At 44.1% G+C, this 22,500-nt stretch overlaps 1 protein-coding gene across 3 annotated transcripts in view; it reads right to left on the bottom strand.

Moving 5' to 3' along the window:
* LOC123514219 (lachesin-like) overlaps nucleotides 1–22,500 on the bottom strand; it is a 389,400-nt gene that overhangs the window by 366,041 nt on the left and 859 nt on the right. For all 3 annotated transcript variants that reach the window (XM_045271923.1, XM_045271922.1, XM_045271921.1), the window contains one exon: nucleotides 22,442–22,500. This exon is cut by the window's right edge. In XM_045271923.1, the coding sequence (XP_045127858.1) occupies nucleotides 22,442–22,500 (59 nt within the window). The remainder of the gene's footprint in view (nucleotides 1–22,441) is intronic.

Genomic DNA, 22,500 nt, shown 5'->3' with positions numbered 1-22,500 from the left:
GCCACTAGTACAGTCAACACATCTATAAAACCTGCCTCCACCACATCCCACACACATAAAAATATACATATTACTCTTGAAAAGAATTACAGTTCTGTTTTTCGTCCGTTTCATCAGATAACCCGCGCCACAAACACAGCCGCGGTGAATAATTGAAAGACAACAGCAATATTCATAAAGTGTGGCAATCCGACACTACTGCCAGATCAAAACTAACTTGCCACATCAAAACGCTGGCCTCGCACGCACCACGCAACACAAAAGACTAAAGGTACTGACGCCGCCACAAAACAATGTTACAATTGCTAGTTTCTTTTTTCCTGGCATCAATACAAAAATTAGTGTTACCATAATGAAAATATTCATAACCGTGAATACAAATGTAAGTTAAATGTAAGCAAGTTAAATGAAAGGAAGTTATCAGCATATGGACCAGTGATGGCACCATAAAATTACTCAACCAAAAGACGTATACAAATCTTAATGAACAAATTTAAATGATAGAAAAATTAACAAAAGAATTATTTACCTATGAAGCAAAACAATGTTACAACCACAAGATACAAGACACACACTCTCTCTCTCTCTCTCTCTCTCTCTCTCTCTCTCTCTCTCTCTCTCTCTCTCTCTCTCTCTCTCTCTCTCAACACCAACACACCAACATAACATCACCAATATCTACCTCGGCTCTCATCTCTTGCCCTCACTTAAGATTAAAGAACTTTCCCCTCACTGATTCAAGCACAGCCACGGTCAGAAGTCATAACACCCAGCACTGCCTTCCTCTGATCACCATTTCCCTGAGGCACACAAAGAACCAATAGATATCTGCAAGTCAACGGTCAGCAGATCAGGGGACTTAGAAGTAAAGATGTAAAATTAGCAGATTATTGTTCAGTGTTTCTATTCACTCCCTGTGCCTCTACTGATCTGCTAAGAATCTGTCGCTACGTAGGTTTCTATGGCTACTGTCACATTTGGGGGACTTCAGACCGAGAAAAAAAGAAAAAGTAAGATTAGTAGGTTATTGCTTTAGCATTTATTTAGTTCTTACGTCCCCTTAATATAATAAGGATCTGTCACTGACACAAGGCGACTGTCAGATCACAGGGGGACTTCATTTAAAATCGAGCGATGAAACACGACAAAACGGAAGTAAGAGCAGTAGGTTTCTCGACTTCTAACAACTATGTTACAGATTTACAAGACCAGCCACGCAAGACTCAAGACTCAGGACACGGAACTCTCTCTCTCTCCTTCTCTCTCTCTCTCTCTCTCTCTCTCTCTCTCTCTCTCTCTCTCTCTCTCTCTCTCCGCCACGCCCCGCCGCCAAGGACACCGCAAGGCCAGGGAATTCATGAGAGTTCTCCACTTTCAGGAAGAGGCACCACCACCACCCCCACCACCACCATCGCCACTACCAGCCGATCCCCCCCGACCCGCCACCATCTTGCCACCGGTCTTTCCCCTCCCCTAGCTACCGCCGAGGGAAGGGCGCGGCGTCCCCCAGGGCTCTCCAAGACCACTCCTCTAGCCGTCAGTGTAAGTAACTTCTCAGGATTTCAAGATTTGTGTAGCTACCAAGAGGAATTAGGAGAGTAATGGAGGGTTATTATGGGGACGTGTGTGTGTGTGTGTGTGTGTGTGTGTGTGTGTGTGTGTGTGTGTGTGTGTGTGTGTGTGTGTGTGTGTGTGTGAAATAATATGCGACAAAAACTAACAAATAAATGGATAACTTTGATGTTCAATTTCCTTTGCATTTCCTTCGTTTTGTCTCTTCTTCATTTTGACTGGTAGACATGTGCAGATACGAAAAATTTAACGCTTGACAAGGAAACTAAATGCATAAATAAACTCCTTAAATAAATCAGTATGGAAGAATATTGAAGAGTTTCTCACATTTACTCTTTTTAACACATTTCAAAGTCTCAATCACCTTTCTAAAAATATCTTACTTTCCTTACCCACACCCTTCTCTCTCTCTCTCTCTCTCTCTCTCTCTCTCTCTCTCTCTCTCTCTCTCTCTCTCTCTGGAAGTACAGTAGCCTTGCCTCTACAATCTCCTCTTTTCACCCTACACAGCGCCTCGCCTTGGCCACCATCCAGTCGTGTCAATAAAAACCTGCATATTTCTCGCCCTTACACTCCACACCCTAAAGCCTAAGCACTCTCTCTCTCTCTCTCTCTCTCTCTCTCTCTCTCTCTCTCTCTCTCTCTCTCTCTCTCTCTCTCTCTCAGTAACTTTTTTTGAGGAACCATTAATTCAGCTGGATTTTTTTTCTATTTTTTGTGTTCTTATCCAGCCTCTTTCATACGTAAAACAGTTGTGTATAATAGTAGTAGTAGTAGTAGTAGCAGTAGTAGTAGTAGTAGTAGTAGTAGTAGTAGTAGTAGTAGTGGTGGTGGTGGTAGTGGTAGTGGTAGTGGTGGTAGTAGTGGTAGTGGTAGTAGTAGTGGTAGTGGTAGTAGTAGTAGTAGTAGTAGTGGTGGTGGTAGCGGTGGTGGTAGTAGTAGTAGTAGTAGTAGTAGTAGTAGTAGTAGTAGTAGTAGTAGTAGTAGTAGTAGTAATTGTAGCAGTAGCCGTAGTAGTAGTCGTAGTAGTAATAGTCATAGTAATTGTTGTTCTTGTTCTTGTAGAAATAGAAATAGCAGTTGCATTCAGTCTCTCTCTCTCTCTCTCTCTCTCTCTCTCTCTCTCTCTCTCTCTCTCTCTCTCTCTCACACACACACACACACACACACACACACACACACACACACAGTCAAAATTCCAGCAAAAGGCAAATTTTCTCTCACAATCTCGTTTCTTCCAAGCGCATAAACACACTCAGGAGGAGGAGGAACTTCCTGGTGGGGCGAACACGGACACGGGGAAGACACACAGAAACACACTGGAGAGGCACACCCGGAGAAATGCACTAGGGAGACACGGCGGGAAGGGAGGGAAAGAAACACGGGGAAGCACAAGAGACAAGGGAGAGGCGCACCAAACCCCGCATTGACCTCGTATTTCCGTGTGTTAGGAGCTGCCAATACACCCCAGCACTGAGCAGCCAGACCCCACTAGTTCCCGCGAGCCCTGTCTGACGTCCGCCGCTCGCCCAGTCCCTCAGCAGGATCTTGAAGCAGTTCCGAGATGTAATTCCAACGCGGTTTGAGTGAGTTACCGGGATGGTTTAATTCTTGGATTTTGATGGTTAGGATATTGATGAGTCTTTTTCTTTCTCTTTTTTTTTATCTAGACCGTTGTTATTGTTGAGTATTGTTGTTTGCTAACCCCTTTAGTACTGGGACACATTTTTACCTTGAGATTTGTGTACCATTAGACCATTTTATTAACATTAGGAAGCGTCTATGGAGGTCAGAAGATTAGTGGCCACAGTCTTCACTATTCTAATCCCCACATAAGTTTCTGAAGCTGTTTAAAATCACCAAATAGTAACCAGAATGAATATAAAAATACGTCCTGGTACTGAAGGGGTTAATATGTTTTTTTTTTTTTTTTTTTTTTTTTTTAGCCTGGGTGGTTTGTTGTGTTGTTGTTGTTACGGTCTTGTGTGTAGTTTGAATGTTGGTTTTATTGAATTTCTGTGATGTTTAGTTTCTTGTGTTTGGGTGTATGGGGAGCTAAGGGTGTTCGTGTGATCTGCTGTGTTATTTTTCACTTGCATCTCCCGTAAGGTTTTTTTTCGATCCCACTTGTATGTAATTCTAATGTTGGTTTGACTGAATTACTGTAATTTCATTTTTGTTCTTGGATAAATAGGAAGCGATTTTATGTTGGCGTATATAATTTTTCGTGACCGGTTTATATTATGTATGTTTAAGTTTCTATAATGTTTGTGCGTGTAATTCTAACGCTGGTTTGTGTGAATTGCTATTTTCACTCGGATGAAATGGAAATCAAATCATGACAATGTATACAATTTCTCTATAGGATAGTTATTGAAGTATCTATGTGATGTTTATAGATGTAAGTAATCTGAATACTGGTTTGGCTGAATTAACGTAACCATTTAATGCTCGTTCTTGGACAGATAGGAAATTATATCAAATGGTGCAGAATTATCATCTCGTTGTTGTATATCTTTCCTTTACAAATCTCTCTCTCTTTTTACACTGTCTTACACGTGTTTCTCTCTTCACGGGGCAAAACTTTCTCTTCCTCTCTGTACTCGTCTCTCCTTCACTTCTCCCTCCTTTAACGGATACAATACTTTTATATACTGATCTTCTTTACATCTCTCTCTCTCTCTCTCTCTCTCTCTCTCTCTCTCTCTCTCTCTCTCTCTCTCTCTCTCTCTCTCTCTCTCTCACACACACACACACACACACACACACACACACACACACACACACACACACACACACACACACACACACACACACACACACACACACACACACACACACACCGCCTAGTGTAGTGGTTAGCACGGTCGACTCACAATCGAGAGGGCTGGGTTCGAGTCCCGGGAAGCGGCGAGGCAAATGGGCAAGCCTCTTAATGTGTGGCCCCTGTTCACCTAGCAGTAAATAGGTCCAGGATGTAACTCGAGGGGTTGTGTCCTCGCTTTCCCGGTGTGTTGTGTGTGATGTGATCTCAGTCCTACCCGAAGATCGGTCTATGAGCTCTGAGCTCGCTCCGTAATGGGGAAGACTGGCTGGGTGACCAGCAGGCGACCGAGGTGAATTACACACACACACACACACACACACACACACACACACACACACTCCGTTACAAACTCTCTTTTCTTTCACTCCTCTTTCATGTAATCCTCTACTTTTACAAACGCTAAACTCTCTTCCTCCCTCTCTTTACACTCGTCTCCTTTACCTATTCTTCTTCTTTACAGACAACAATCCAATGCCTCTCCATTACCTCTCCCTTCCTTCTCCCGCTGCATCCACAAGCTAACACGGCTAACATTGTCCGTCCTAACACATGCAAGCCAGTCAGTCAGACCTCCCTCACCCGTCCCTCCTTTTCCTGGCCTCGCTCTCCCTCACTCCATCTTGGCTCAAGCTAATCAACTCAGTCCCATGTAACCGCGTCCTCGTTCCACATACTGTACACACACACACACACACACACACACACACACACACACACACACACACACACACACACACACACACATACACACACAAAACGGATATACACTAGTTGATCCCAGAAATAAAAAAAAGAAAAAGAAAAAAAGACTTGATAAAACGTACCTCGCAGTTTCTTATATTACAAGACAGTATACTGGTACAACTAAGGGTTCACTGACCAAAGACCTAACCTAAGCTAAAACTGACCTACTCCGCTTGACCTCTGGGGAAAAAATATTCCTTCACATAAGAATACAACAGCATAAGAAAATAATGGAAGCTGCAAGAAGTCACAATATAACAACACATCCCCGCAGCGTCCCAATCCATAAATTTGTCTAATCTCCTTTTGAAGTTCCCACAACAAACCCCGATGTTATCCATACTGAAGGACGCTACCGGGTTCAACAAAGATATCGCAAGTCGCTGGTGTATGGAAGTGAGGCGGCAACTGTATAAATGCTCGTATATAAGAATAAAAAAAGAGAGGGAGGGTAAGCGTGCAGTAAGGAAGGGAAGGACAACAGTGTAGCAGCCGCCTTATCTCCAGAGTTAACACGCAGCACCAGCTCCCTACGATAAGGCGAGAAAAAGCTACAATCCCGGGTTTTTATAGGATAATTAATCAGGCTGGAGTTACTGCGTTAAAAGGAGGAAGGAAATAAGAGAAGCGGCAGTACTATATTATCTAACTTACCCTACCCTTGTCTTGCCCTGCACTGTGGAACGCTCCGGGGTTTCATAAGGACTGTTTTTCATAGGTTACAGAGATGATTAGTGGGAGATTTCATATTTGTTTTTCCTACTGGCAGTGATGAATGGTTGATAATTTACATTTAATACGCTTTGGGCTCTCATCAAGTTTGTCTTCAAAGGTCACGGAGATGATTGTTAGAGTTCTCATGTGCTTTCTTTTTTTTTTTCGTTGGTAAATTGTGATGCTTGCTAGTTTTCTAATGTTTTTGGCTTTCATAAGGATTGTTTTGAAAGTTTACGTAGATGATTAGTCGGTTTTTCATGTTTTTTTTTTTCTTTTTTGGTAACGTGGAATGCCTGCTAATTCTCTAGTGCCTTTTGGGTTCCATAAGGGTTGTTTTCAAGGGTTACAAAAATGATTGGTTGGATTTTCATGCGTGTTTTTACTATTGGGGAATTCGAAATGCTTGATAACGTGTTTAAAAATGGTCCAGGATCCCATAAAGTCTGTTTTCAAAGGCCACATGAACGATTGAGAGGTTTTCATGTCTGATTTTCAGCTGGAGATACAGAATACTTGCTAACACTTTCATTTCATTTATTTGTCATTATTTTTTTTTTTTTTTGTATTGCAGTATCCTAACTTGTCTTGTACCCAATCACTTGTAACTTTTTAGATATCAATGCAACAAACTAACGAACAGAAAGTCAAGCCGAAACAGACACAAGAAAACACACACCCACTTCAACGGTGCGAAAGAGAAAGAGGGAGACAATAAAAAACGAACGCTGAAGAACATACACAACAAAAAATTAAAGTAAAAAAGAAAAAAAACTGAGAAAGACAAGAAAATAAAGACGAAGAAAAAAAAAAGACAAAACGACAAACTGGGACAAGACAAAGGAAAACACACACACACACACACACACACACACACACACACACACTAAATGAAAACACCAAATCTACGACACAAAAACACGAAAGATAGAATTTCACACCCACAATACACCACCAGAGACCAACTGTGTGTGTGTGTGTCTGTGTGTGTGTGTGTGTGTGTGTGTGTGTGTGTGTGTGTGTGTGTGTGTGTGTGTGTGTGTGTGTGTGTGTGTGTGTCAGGCGTCGCAGTCTGCTTGCATTATGGATTACTGAGATAATCTATTTGTGTTGCGATGAACTGGCGTCTCTCTATGTGATTTGGCTGCGGTGAGGCAAGCTGGTGTGGTTTTCCATGTTTGGCCTTCCTGCCCCGTTCCTGCTGGCGACACTCTCGGCCTAACAAGCTGCTGAGTGGGGAGAGAGGGCAGGAGGCTGATGGGGGAGAGTGAGGGAAGGGAGGCAAGGAGGAATGACGCGGGGACGCAGAAGCAGGAAAGAAAGGGGCGTGAGGAAAAGAAAAGAGAAGGAATAAGGAGAGGAATGAAAGAAGGAGTGGAGATTGAGGAACGAATTGAGGGACAGAAGTGTGAAACGATTGAAATAAAGAGAAGTAGTGTAGTGAGGTAGAAATACAAAAAGGACAGAAATATACGAGGGTGGAAAAGGGAAACAAAGAGGGAAAAGTATAGAAAGACTGACGGAAGGAAAAATACCTGGATGAAATAGGAAAGGAAAAGGCAAGAATAGAAGGTGGAAAAGAAAGGCGGAGAGGAAGGAATACGAAGGACAAGAGGGGAAAAAAAAAACCAATGAGAAAGAAAGAGAAAGAAAAAAATAACGAAGGTATATAAAATGAGAAATGAAGAACTGGAAAAGTAAAAAAAAAAAAAAAAGTAGTAGTAGAGAATGAAAAAAAAATAAATGCTGAAATAGGAGAAAAGTACACAATGGAGAAAAGAGGAGGAAGAAAGAAGGAAAAACAGAACAAAATAGGAAATAAGAAAACTAAAATTAGGAAAACATGTAATAGAATAAGATAAATGAATAGAGAAACACAAGAGAGAGAGAGAGAGAGAGAGAGAGAGAGAGAGAGAGAGAGAGAGAGAGAGAGAGAGAGAGAGAGAGAGAGAGTGAAAGGAATAAAAGAAGACGGGGTGAAAAAGAAAAAGAGAAAGAAATAAGAGAAGGAGAAAAGGCAGATAAGTGCACAGCAAAACAGGATGTAAAAGAGTGGATGAAAAAGAGACAAATGAATTAAAGAAGTGGAGAAGTGGGAGAAGTGGAGATGAGAGAGAGAGAGAGAGAGAGAGAGAGACGAGAGAGAGAGAGAGAGAGGCGCATAAAGGGACATAACAGTGAGGTGGATAACGTTTAATGTGTTATGTGGCGGAGCGAGAGGAGGTGGAGAGAGGAGGTGGGGAGAGGGTGAAAGGGGGGAGGGACAGGGCGGGGCGGAGCAGGCAGGTGGAAAATCAGGTAACAACTAGAGAGAGGACGAGAGGAAGTCAGGTGCAGGGAGGGAGGAACGGAGAGGGAGAGTGAGAGAGGGACAGAGAGGGAGAGAGGGAGAGAGAGGAAAGGATAGTGGAAGGGAAGGAAGGGAGGGAGGGAGGGAGGGAAGGAAGCAGGTAGCGAAGGGTGGAATGGAGAGGAGAGGAGAGAAGGGCAGATGAGGGGAGGAGAGGGAAGGAATGGGAGCGTGAGGGGGAGGGAGGGAGAGAGGGATGGGGGCACGCTGACCCTGCCCCCCCCCCTCACTCAGCATAACAATATCTTTCTCGTACGTCCCCCTAAAACACTCTAATAATTATGTCACCTAATTTTCTCTTTATATTCAATTAAAACATTAATGCAAATTTTCATGCACATAAAATTTGCATGTTAATGTTTCCGCAGCCGGAGAGAGAGAGCAAGCGCGCACACACACACACACACACACACACACACACACACACACACACACACACACACACCAAATTGTTCCGCCTGTCCACTGGGAGCAAGAGCACAACCCTCACACCATTATTACAACTCATTCACCGTCACTCATAATCGCACGCCGCAAACATGAGCCTGGCGCCGAGTGTTGTGCGGGGACGCTGCGTGAAGGGGCTGGGAGGATTGAGGGAGAGGTAGGAGAGAGGGTTAGGGGAAGAGAGGTTGGGAGAGACAGGATAGGGGTGAGGAGGGAGGGCAGTGAGTGAGGGATAGGCTGGATGAAGGGGAAAAAAAGTAATGTGTTTATTTCTTCCATAACTATAGCTTATGTTGTAATATTAGCTTGTTATGCCCGTTGTTTATAGTGGTGGTGGTGGTGGTGGTGGTGGTGGTGGTGTGTGTGTGTGTTTGTGTGTGTGTGTGAATGTTTTTTTTTTTTACTTATTACTCCATAAAAATATTTACATCCCAAGACACATGTTTTATTGTCCTCGTCTTACGTCTCCTTGTCTTGTCTTTGTCTTCCTCCTCCTTCTCCTCCTCCTCCTTCTCCTTCTCCTCCTCTTCGTCACTGTCCTTTCGTTCTCTTCTCTCCTCGTCATTCTGATATCATCCTTCTTCTCTTCCTCTCGTTGTCCTCCTCCTCCTCGTTTGCCCTAAGTACAAATGTCTCTCATGAAAACCACGCCACACTCACCCACACCAATACATCCATCACACACACACACACACACACACACACACACACACACACACACACACACACACACAAACACACACTATTACAATTAATGAAATCGTTGTTCTTCGCCGCCTCCATTGATTAGTAATTACGGGACGTTTATTGAGGCGTGGGAGGAGGAGGAGGAGGAGGAGGAGGAGGAGGAGGAGGAGGAGGAGGAGGAGGAGGAGGCAGCAACGACATGAGAGGGTCTTTTTTTTATTTTTCCATAAGTCATCCCTCGATTTATTTTTTCCTCTTCCGCTTTCTTTCCTTCCTTCCTTCCTTCAATCTGCTCGGTGTGTCATTATCGTTTTCTTTTGTCTTCCTCTTCCTTATTCTTCTCACGTTTTCCTCTTTCTCTTCATTCCCATCCAACCCTTTCCTGTTCTTTCTTCTCTGCTATGCTCCCTGTTTCCTCTTCCCTGGTTTCTCATTTCTCCCTCTTTTCTTCCCTCTCTTTTCTTCCATATCTATCTTCATTTAGAGTTTAGATCTTCATCCTCCCTTCTTTCCTACCATCCCATGTCCCCCTCCTCTATCTTCTCTTTCCATCGCTTTTCCTCCTACGTTCCTTTCTTCTCCTTCCTTTTGTCCTTATTCCCATTTTCATTCTCATTCTGTTCCTTGCGTCCCTTTCCCTGCAGTCTCATTACCCCATTTCTTCTATTCCTTTCCTCTCCTATCTATCTCTTTTTCCTATATTCTCCTATTCCTATTTACCTTGTCTTCTTGTTCCTCTTTTCATCTCTCCTTCCTCTCCTAACTTTCTCTTTTCCTATATCCTCCTTTTCCTTCCTATCTCCTTTGCCCTCCCGTTCCCCTCTTTCTATCTCTTCTTCCTCTCCTAATTATCTCTTTTCCTACATTCTCCTTTTTCTCCCTATCTCAGGTGCCCTTCTGTTTCTCTTTTTACCTCTCTCTCCTTCCTCTTCTGACTCTCTTTTCCTCCGTATCTCCCTTGCCCTCCTGTTCCTCTTTTTTACCTCTCTCCTTCCACTCGCAGCAACGATGACAGACAGGCTACATGATAACCACGCGAACCATTGGGAGATCTTGTGCATATTACGCTTAAAACACTCCCTTTCTCTCCCTTCTCTCCCTCTCTCTTCCCTTTCCTCCTCTCCCTCTCCCACGACTCCCTCCCCCGCGCGCCAATTTTTTGTACCATTTCAGCAGCGGTAAATTTTATTGTTCATGTGACAAGTGTAATCCTTTAATCCTTCGTAATAAATGGTAACAGTTTTATAGGCGGCCTCCAGTGTTCATACATACGCTGGGGTTGTTGTTGTTGTTTTTGTGGTGGTGGCTATGGTGGTGGTGGTGGTGGTGGTGTTTTGGAGGGGTTCATATTCTTGCTATTGCTGGTACTGGTGGTGGTGGTGGTGGTGGTGACAGTGGTAGTGGTGGTGCTTTTTTTGTTAATTGTTCTATGTGTGGATGTCTGTGTGGGTGAGTGAGTGAATGTATTGTGAATGGTGTTTTTTTTTTATCTGCTCTGATGTTTTGATGCCTTTTTTCATGTGTGACTATTGTGGCCGTCACTGTCATTACACACACACTTTTTCCACACCCACCAAAGTCTTATGTATTCATGTATCTTCCTCTGCTTTCCATGTATTCCTGTATATTCCCATTCAGGTCCTGCCTTCACCTGCATCCACGTAACCCATGATCATCAAAGCTCGGAATACCCTATGTTAACCCTTTCACTGCGACACGTGACGATTAGCACCACCACAACCAATGCGTGAAGTCTTTATAAGCATCTACATGAAAGTTAGTGATGAAAAACAATACAGTTTGCAATTTCATCCCTATTTTACGATTGGATATTGCTATAGAACAAGTTAAGACGTCTCAGAGTGATTGGTAATGAGGGAAAGGTGCACCAAATGACAGTCACAAAGATAACTTACTCAATGTCAAAATCCGCTCTAACATGCTCTAAGACAAAGCACAAAGATGCACAAAGCCACTCAGAAAACAGCCAAACCAAAGCCCTATTTACTATACTGGTCTAAAGAGTCTATACACAAAGACCAACACTTCTCTGATCTGACACGAACCGCGAAACAAACAACGCTGCTACAAGGCGTTCACTCTAACCTGGTCTATAAAAAAAAATAATAATAAAAAAGAAAGAAAGAGAAAGAAAGAAACACAGCTCGGATTTAAAAGTAAGCCCAGCAATAGTCCACACTACTAGACGAACCTCATTTCCATCTAACCTAGAACACACCTCAACACACCTAAACCTACACTGGTCTTATCCAAACTAAAGCCTAGAAGAGCACAAACTACCCTTGTCTAAAAAGTAAATAAACAAATAAAACAGCCATAAAAACCCACACTAACCTAGTCTTAAATTAAAAAAAACAAGCCCATGCATGCCCTGTCCCCCCCCTAAGCCCCAATGGGTCTTCAACAAAGCCCTACAAAGCCCCCACTAGCTGCGTCTAATCTGGGCGTAATGCAGTAATAGCTATCGAGTCTCTGGCAGTATTTTGGCCACACTTATCTTTACTGCCGAACATTTTCCGCTAAATCTTGGAGTAAGCACTAACTCCTCACAGCCTCGTTCAGCTTATACGACGACGGGGAATATAAAGTTATCGTGTATCTCAGCTAGCATGTTTGTAATACGAGCTGGCGTGGTGGTAGTGGTGGTGGTGGGAAGATATTGGAGCGATAGTGAGGGTAGAAGTGGTGGTATTGGTGTAGCAGAGGAGATTATCACCTTTCACTATCACATAAACAAAATCTTAAGGATCAGTAATCAGGATACGACAAGAGATAGCGCGTTCTAGCTTAAAGGTAAGTTTGGAAATGAGAGATAAGAAGAAATTGGTTCTCAAATATAGTGACAGGTGAGTGGAATAGAGTCGGTAATCATGTTGTTAGTGCAGAGTCAAATGATGAGATATTATGTACGTATGGATAGGGATTAATTGTTGGAAAAAGGTTGGTTTGTTTAATGCAAGAACTGCTACATGTCGGCATAATGGTTTCTTGCAACTTTTCTTATTTTCTCATATTCTTATATCATCACCACCACCACCAACACCGCTATCACCACCACCACCACCACCATCACCAGCACACGCGCGCCAGGACGTAAACAAACACACTTTCGAGACGCAGCAACAAACATCTTCTCTGATTTTTTTCCTTGGTCTCTTTCAGCTGGTGTTCCTGTGCTCGGGTTCACGCTCCCTGGGGTGTGATTCAGGGTATTTTCAGGGGCACTTCGTCAGGGTTATGTGTATTGCTAAGTCACGTGATGCTTATGTCTACGATTTCCCGGGAACCTTCTAGTCGTGCGGGTGTGCTGGTGTGTTTCGCGTCCCAAGGGTTCGTCAAAATACTCGAGATTCTTTTTTTCTTTTTTTTCTATACCATGTGGGCTTTTCACGGGAATTTCTGGGCTAAAGGGGATACTTTTTCGTGCCACCTCCTATCTCAAAGCCCACCCGCTAGGAAACCCTTGCCCCGAGTGACGAAGCCCAACCTACACTCGGACCGTGGATAGGATTCAAACCCGTGAGCTTGGAGACCCCTCGGACCCCAAAGCACGCATGGTTCCACTGTACCACGGCGGCCTAAGCTTCTTCGCCATATAAGACTATGCAGTGCAGCAGACCATTTCAAAGATGTACGCGAACACTACAATATAGACCCAACTGTAATGGGTGAATACAGGTGACTTCTGAACCCTATTAGAAACAAAGCGATGGCTAGAAAGAAAATGAATGAAAAGGGACGCTCAGATGCTGCAGGCTTCCAAAAAAGAAAATATGAATTAGAGAAAGGAGAGAGAAGCCACTTCATTTTCTGACGTGTCTTTGTATTCGTCTAATGTTTGAAAGTTATGAAGCACTGCAAGGGTTACTTAAAAAATGTCTTCACTAACGTTACATTACATTAGAGAGTGAAGACAAGAAAATAATGTTAGGAAGTTACGAAGCACCATTAGAGAATTACCTTCACTAACCTCACATGATATATAATCATATTAAAAAATTTCAAAGGCCACATAAACAATTAGTCCGATTCTCAAGAGTGTTGACCCCGTTATTAATGTGGGACAAAATAAGGAAGCGAAAAGCGAAAAAAAAGAAAAATATAATAGTGAAAAAAATATTAATGTGCCACTAGAATTATAAAAACTGGCTTAAAAACTCGTGTGATTTCAACTAAAGAGGCGCAGAAGTGTTTCAGAATATAGTCCGGAGAAGCTTAAGTATGTCAAGGGGAGAGATAAAAAGTATGCTCGAGATGAATCTACCCGGCAGACTACACAGAGAAAGACCTAAGTGAAAGTTTCCCAATGCAGTGAAAGACGACACGCTTGTAATGGGTGTGGTGTGCTTGAGGAAGAGCACAGACGACTCGAAAGAAGAGAAGGAGCTTAAGAGAATGAAAGATACACTTATGACAAAACCAGTGGCAACTTTAAAGAACAAGAAATATAAGATAAAACAGAATTAACACAACTGACAGACAGACTTGGAACAAAAACACAGCAAAACACTTCTTACGATAAATCTTACAGCACCAATCGATACCCATCCAATATTGAACACTACTGCTCTTGGATATGAATACTCAGACCCACCCTGCATCCATAACTGATGACGCGTGGTGGACAATGATACAGAAAGCGGGGAAGGGAGAAAAAAAAAAGTGATACTGCAGGATAGCACGCCAAAGTATGCCAAAGTGGTTCTGAATCCTCGCCTATTACACGTGCATTAGGGGGGACAGGTAAGCGTGGGTTAGTTAGGCGAGGATGGTTGGGTTTGCATGATTGTGGGTTAGATTGAGGTAATGCATGGAAAGAAAAAACAACAAACGAAGCCAGTGCATTAGATAACAAGGAGAGAGAGAGAGAGAGAGAGAGAGAGAGAGAGAGAGAGAGAGAGAGAGAGAGAGAGAGAGAACACGAAGAAAAGGGAATTAACAAAGACTTCAAGAAAACAGGAAGAAAGAAAACACACACAAAAACGAAAGAATGCAAGTAAGGGAAGAAGTAAGGTTAATAAAATAGCAGAGGAAGTGCCAGAAAGAAAAAAAGATAGAGAAAAAGAGGAAGGAGAGAAAGAGAAGCGGAAAATAACAATAACAAAAACATCGAGAACAACAAAAGGAAAACAGATCAATAAAAACGAGGACAACAAGAACAAGACCAAGAACAAGTGGAAAAAAAAGGACGAGGAGAAGGAAGAAAAGCAAGACGAAGAGGAGAAAATAAGAATGAATATACAATCAACAAATGTGTGACAAAGAAGAGGTGAAGAGATGCACAAGAAACACGAAAACAGGTTAATAGAGGAGACTAAACGAGGCGAGGAGCACCAGGGAGGGGGATGAATGCGACAATAAGCGACAATAACATAGGGAACTTTAGAAGGCGTGGGGCTGGCCGAGGTGGAGGACGCGGAGCCTAATTAGGTGGCAGGTGGGGTGATTAACAACAGGTGACGTGTGACTAAAATATATGACACCGATATGAGGGAGGAATATATTATGTTTTGAAGAGAGGGAGGACGAGGAAGAGGAGCAATAAAGGAACACAAAGGAAGGGCAACCTCTAGTCTTTTGCTTCTTACGAGGATGTTCATGGAGTAAGAAAAGAAATAAAAGAATACAAAGGAAGGGCAAGCTGTTGGCTCCTAAAAGGTTTTGTGAGAGAGAGAGAGAGAGAGAGAGAGAGAGAGAGTGTGTGTGTGTGTGTGTGTGTGTGTGTGTGTGTGTGTGTGTGTGTGTGTGTGTGTGTGTGTGTGTGTGTGACCAGATAAACACTAAAAACACGAACGTAACGAGACTATTCATCATCAGTACTCAGAAAGAGGAACACCACTACACGTACCCTGAAGGAGTCATGCACAAACTAGGAACATGAAAGGACAGGACATGACGAGATGAACCCCGGAACATATTAACGCCCACTCTGAGCCACACGTCACCTCGTCACCTCGTCGCCGCCGCTGTCCCGTCACCGTAACACCACCAACGAGTCCTGCCTGGTCTCGTTTCTCGTGTTGCCGTGTTTGGAATGCACGCCCAAAACATCCAGCAAAAATATTCGCATACAGAAAATAATTTGTCTTTTATTTACGTTGTTTTCGCTTTCACGTAGATACGCACTTACGCACGTCCGCGCTTACACTACACTACACTACAATACACACACGCACACACACACACACACACACACACACACACACACACACACACACACACACATACACACACACTTTGTGAAATATAATACACCAAAGGACAACGTCAATAAGAGCGTATGTGATGTGCAGAGAGAGAGAGAGAGAGAGAGAGAGACTAATTCTTTTCAATATTTGCATGATTAACTCTAATTAACTCCATGATCGGTGAATGCCACAGTCACGAGCTACAAATAAAACAAATAACATAAGAAGGACAAGTTTGCGCCGCTCAGGTCCATCACCTGTGTCCTTCTGTAGTCCGTGTGTATGTAGGTTAATGGGTCCTGCCTTTTCTCTCCTTCCCTACAGGCATTGATTTACGCTGCCGAGGACGAGTACACATATGGAGGCTCAGTCGACGCCCTTGCAGCCACAGGGACAAAACATAATAATAATCTTGGTCCCGTGACAGTCACGCATCACAAGAACAGACCTAAGATTTCCTTATGACCTTCCCCGCTCAGAGCCAAGAAGGTACTGTCACTCCTAGCTGGAAGGAATAAAAGGTTAAGGTGGCGTTAGGTTTTCAGAGTGTTGCGTTAGTTTTGTTATCAAGGATGCACTACAGAAAATATCCTCAAATGTACTGTCAGTCTTAGCGAGAATGAGTAACGCGTTGATGGGACCGTAGACTTACAGGATGTCCTGGTTGTGTCACTTTAGTTGTCAAGGGTGCATTTACTAGCTATGTTCCCAGGGTGTCTTGTTATATTCCGCCACTTATATCCGTGTCCATCCCGTCCCGTGCCGTACCGTGCCGCTCCGTTCAGTATACAGTCTCCGCACCGCCCCATCGTATCCCGTCCTGTGCCATGCCATGCCGTGCCGTGCCGTGCCGTGCACCGCTAACCTGACGCCAAGAGAACACTTTCCACACTGATTGGACACCGCCGTTGAAAAAAGTGACAGTGAGAAAGAGGACTCCATAATTTACACGTGAACAGCTTCCAGAGAACGAAAATGTGAAAGTGAAGCGTTCTATTTGGCGGCGCGCAGTTTCAGGAAGACAACAAAGTGAAAACAAAGTAAATATTCAATATGAAAGCGAACAGTTCCAGGGAAGTGCGTTCATGAGTCCACCATCATTTATGACTTAACAGTCGGGGCGCTGTAAGGAAGGTCACGCCGCTAGCGAGGGCGGCAGCGGTGAGGCGGGCTGCGGCAAGACGCGGAAATGTGCGGCTTGAGGGACAGCGGGAACTGAAGGGCGGAACACGAGGGTAGAGAACACTGCTCCGCTACTCGTAACATTTACTATAATGTGATCTCTGTCAGAATGCGGGAAGAGGCGGGAGAGGAGGAAATGTGCGGCCTGAGAGACAGCGAGAGCTGTACAACGGAACACGAGTGGAGAGAAAACTGCTCCGCTACTTCAGCGGACGGCTTTGGGGAAACAAGAAATGAACGGCCCCAACAACCCAGCGTTGAGGGAGGTAGCGGAGTGGAGGTGGCGGCATCATATAGGCTTTGTTATAAATGCCGCTACTCGTCATATGACACCGCGACAGCCATCCCTCACTCTGCCTTACAACCAGCAGCCCCAGCCTCCGCTCCCGCACGGCTGATGCTATAGGCTCCCGTCACCGTCACACCAATGAATAGCGAACATTCTTTCTCTCCTTTACCTTTCTCGGCGTGTCCTCCAACAATAATACATCCTCTAACACCAGCCACACAACAGAGACATTTACGATCTTCCCACCTACACCTGTCCCGCCTTGCTGCCGCCACAGGTCGCCACCCACCACTGCTACGTCCCACCATGCCGCTACTACATGCCATCCGCCGCCCACCGCACATAGCCATGCATGAATTAGTAACACGAGTCACCCGCCTAACGAGGAGCTGCGGCCAGACACTCGTAACTCTAGATCAGCGGCGGGCGCGGCGTGTGGCCAATAGAGTCGCAAGGTTTCCCCGAGTGCTGCCATTTCCTTCATGTAAATCACACCGCTAATTACCAGCACAAGTGATGTAAATCGACGTCTAGCTGCCCAGGACCTTCAAACAGCGGCATCATAGGAGTAAGTAGCCTCAAGTGTTTATTATTTCATCGGGCACGGGCAGATGGACGGACGCCGCGGATGCTGTCCTGCTCCGCTCTTTGGTGTCCGTGGATATGAAGCCAAAGGAAGGAAATTACTCGGGAACGAAATGTAGCGAGATGGGGGAAAAATTACGCACACTATACGAATATGATTTAGAAACAAAATACAGACATGAAAAAAAATGAGACAAGAGAACACAGAAGCACACAATCTAAAAACGATATACAGATAGACAGAAAAAACAAAACATATAAGCAAAGAATATATAATTCAGAAACGAATCACACATAGACACAAAGAGAAAATAAACACTGAATCACATCACAGGGCACCGTTAGACAAGCAACACTGGCGGCTGTCATCACTACCCATACAGGGAGCACATCTCTAGTCCCACACGCACCGCCCATCCTTTCCTCGACCACCGCCGCCTCACACACACACAGCAGCGGAGACGTGACACGAGGCACCGCGGGAAAGACACCACCATCTCACCCTTACCCTCACCACCCTAACCTACACCATAAGATACGAAATAAACATGAACTCTATTAATCTGACTATCACCTTGTCACACGCATTACTAGACATGACAAAACTTAACATAGGGAAAAATATAATACAGTACATGACCCTCAAGCATAACTAGGAGATATCAACACAAGTAAACGCTGAACTATTGAACTGAATATATTATGCGTAGAAACCCAACAGAGAGAGAGAGAGAGAGAACTGGAGGAAGAGGCTTACGTGACAGGCTTAATTGAAAGGTTGTAGTCAATGTGCTTGCTGTCTGATATTCAATTAATTAGTGGAGTTTTGCTTGGCGTGGGTGGCAATAACTTACGGGGGAAATTAAACGTCTGGCTTTGATAACTTCAGTGTTAACCTTTCCTATTATCGGGAATATGTTGACTTATTTCCTTGAATAAAAAAGTGAAGAAGGAAGCGTTGAGGAAATTAGAAGATGGAGAACATACACACACGCACACGCACACACACACACACACACACACACACACACACACACACACAATAAGTTCATAAGTAAAATCTTGAGGTACATCTAGTTTTTGTGATTGTTTGGCTACGTACGGTATCTATAGATGATTAAAAGCTGAAAAAGGGAAGAAGGAAGGAAAGAAAAGATGGTGCAGTGAGACCATAAGAGAAAATGGGAAAGTAAAACAGACAGGATAGAAAGCATGGAAATTGAAGAAAAGAGACTAGAATCTGGGAAGGAAAAAGGAAGAGAGTAAGAAGGAAACTTTGATTCGAAGGAAGAGAGAAAAGTAGCCTGTAAAGTAGGGAAGAAGAGAGAAAAGAAGGAAGAGTAAAAACCTGAGAAGGAGAGACGAAGAATAATAAAAGGGAAGAATGAAGAAGGGAGGAAAGGAAGTGAAAGTTACAGAGAGAAGGAGGGGCTGAAAGTTAAAGAAGGAGAGAGAGAGAGAGAGAGAGAGAGAGAGAGAGAGAGAGAGAGAGAGAGAGAGAGAGAGAGAGAGAGAGATGAAAATATTAAAATGATCAGCGTTATATGACGTAAATGAAAATAGAGACAAAATAAGAACACAATAAAAAACAGACAGTAAATGAAGACAAAGCAAGAGCGACAAAGAGACAAAAAATAAGAATAAATAGAAAAATGGTAGATCAAGGTGAAGGCAAACCCGATGAGTAAAAACTATATAATGTAGAACACACTGAGCGATGCGAGAGTCGGTACTACACACACACACACACACACACACACACACACACACACGACCTCCTGCCATCAGCCATCAGTCACTGCACGGTATTCTAGCCAATGATGCCTCGGGTTTCACTTCCGGCGGACTTATTAATGGTATTACGCGTTCTCTCCCTAACAGAGGCAATATTAGTACCGGTACACCCTGACGAGAGACGCGGGAGTTTTTCTACTACAATTCAATAGAAACAGTTGGCATGCTATCCCTGTTCTCAGTTATTTGTTCTTTAGGTGAAGAAAGAAAGGAAAAAATATGGTTACATTCACACATACTTCTCTCCTTTTGTATTTCTCTCCTGTACCTCACCTAGCTATGAAAATACGAAGTGATAAAAACAGACAGCATTATTTATTTTTTCTCTATACATTCTTCTCTACTTTTCCTGTTTTTCTGCACGTAGGAACATAAGAAAAATTCACATTGACCCATATCACCCTTTCACACACTCTAAAATAACAATAAAAAGTTACATTACTAAATCATGTACGTATATATTTACTAACTCATCTCTACCTCTTTCCTGCATCTCGTTCCAGCTTCATCTCGACTCTATACTTCCCACATCAGTAACTCTCACCTATACATATTTTCCTACACCACTTTACCTTACCTTTCCTTAACTTATTTATACCTTAACCAACGTCACTTCAACACTTACAACCACGGGACATTTCTCTCTCTCTCTCTCTCTCTCTCTCTCTCTTTACTCGCATTCCCGCCGTGAAATGTGAACTAATCGGATAGCTTCTCCCATTAACACAGGCCACCAAAATGAACCGAAGGGCCTCACTCGCTATGCACGCACGCGACGCACACGGGACTTGCTAAATTAATATTACCTACCCTTGTCTGTTTTTATATGCATAGAGTTATGGAATTTTTTTATACCTGATTGCCGTTTGGATTTTTATTGAGTATAGGGAGAAGGTGGGAAACAGTGATATAAAGGGGGTGAGGGAGAGGATGAGATGGAGTAACGAAAGTCGGGCAGAGAAAGGGTAAGGAGAGGAGATACAGAGGAGGAAAAATAGTGATAGGGAAGGAAATAAGGGAGACAGTAAAGGTAAGGACGTGCAGGAAACAAGAAGAACGAAATTTTGCAATGGGGAAGGGAAAGACAGGAAGGTACTATACAAGGAAAGAACGGTTAGTAGGAACAAGGGGAAAAAAGTTGAGAGGAAAGAGGACGATGAGTTGGAGGAGAAAATGAGACAGAAGAGAAGGGGGATAAAAAGGAAGAAGATGACGAATAAGAAGAGAGGAAGTACGAGTATAAGATGGAGAAGAAGTGAGGAAAAAAGAGAAGGAAGTGGAGGAGAGAATACGCTCAAGAGGAGGAGGAGGAGGGAAGGAGGAAAGGATAGAGGAGAGAGGAGAGAGGAAGAGGAGCTAAAAAAACGTATAATGGATGCAGACCAAAACACATCTACGTCGCCAATGTTTCCTGAGATACACGCCGATGAAGGCACATTTTTCCGCGCATAAATACACCTTCTACCACCACCACCACCACCACCACGCCAACGCCAGCCTGCCAGCGCCGCCAACTCAAAGAGGATATAGCGAACACCAGAGTATCTCCCGCTAACATCCACCGCTGGGAGAAAGAAACACGGCAGTATGAACACGAAGTGGAATCTGTTCATGGACACAAAATCGACTGCTTATAATCTGGACTCTCGGTTACTTTCAAAAGGCTCTGGTTGAAATTACACGGCTTTTTAATGGAGAGTTTCTACGCTTCCAGTAACAGATAACTAATATTTCTACATTATCAACAGGAAAAATACTCTTGAGAACCCGGCAAACTATCTCTATCGGCTTGGAAAAATCGTCGCGGTGAGAGAGTGGAGATTTTTTAAGTAAGGATGATGAACGAGTAGGGTTTGTCAGTCCGCCTGTCCGCCAGTCACCCGTATCTTTTTTTTACCGTGCGTGTAATGTGCATGGCAGGACCCAGACAACCATTACCCTCACGCCACGCCTCGCCACGCCACGCCACACGGATAAACTAAATGTCCAGCTCTGCAGCTTCACTCAGTCCATGTAGCGTGCGCGTGTTAAAACCAGTCTCTCTCTCTCTCTCTCGCTCTCTCGCCGCTGCCGCTGTCATCCCCGCCAACACGCAGCGATATCGTTAGCGCGGCGGGTGTCACTGAATTAATTAACGAATCTATCTATACAGCAGAGGATCCGTAGCGTGCTGTCTCCTCTCCCATCCGTCCCGCTGCGCCTCACCACCTCGCTCATGATGGAAGTTAGCAGCAGGTGACGGTAACTGATCGCTGCTCCTCGAGGACATCAATGCGAGGAACTCAACACGCAGCTGTCGTCATCTTCGTCTCTCCTCGTGTAATTGTAACAGTATGAATGGACTCACTCACTCGCATACCACACTCAAACGCCACTCCATCTCGTGAATCTGATATAAGTTATTAGCTGGTCTCTTATCATGCACGCACGGAGATGCTTAGCCTTGTAAGACACACCACCGCCCCATTACAGCCAAACCACTGCACTCAACATTGACACGAGTGCCACACCGCCACACCACCGCCACACCTAAGCCACATCTCAGAGGTCAGTTGAGCGCAGTTCTCGGCGAGCATTAACTATACTTAGATATCTTGTTAAACTATCTGAACAAATGATATAACCAAGTGTCTGACTTTATCAAGACGATAAAGATCTTCCCCGTACTAAGCAATAGTTCGGAAGTAAGAGAAGATTCGTCGAGCTAAGGTTACGCCGCTGGTCGCCTCGCCTCCCCTCGCCTCATGAAATTCAACGCCGCCACAAGAAGTCTGCAGATCCCGGGCGTCGCGTGGCGGACTCTGCCGCACCTGGCGAGGCGCGCCTTGTGACCACACATCTTTTGGCGCCTCGAGGGAGTTTTATGTTGATTATTACACACCTGCAGGCCCTCCGTGTCCCTGCCGCGGTACCACCACCACCACCACCATCACCACGCCGGCGGCACCGCGTCCTATCATCGTCTCCTTCCATCAAAGTCTACATCAAAAGGTGTACTCCTTCACACGCCGCGGGAAGGGAAGCACAGCGGCAAGACTCACCTGTGTAAAGCAGCAGCAGCAGCAGCAGGTGAAGAGGCAGAAGACGCAACTGTAGAAAG

This window comes from Portunus trituberculatus, chromosome 37 (assembly GCF_017591435.1).
Source record: "Portunus trituberculatus isolate SZX2019 chromosome 37, ASM1759143v1, whole genome shotgun sequence".
In the NCBI taxonomy this organism is placed as follows: Eukaryota; Metazoa; Arthropoda; class Malacostraca; order Decapoda; family Portunidae; genus Portunus; species Portunus trituberculatus.
The sequence above is the reverse complement of the archived record's forward strand: the minus strand, read 5'-3'. Positions and strand labels throughout refer to the sequence as shown.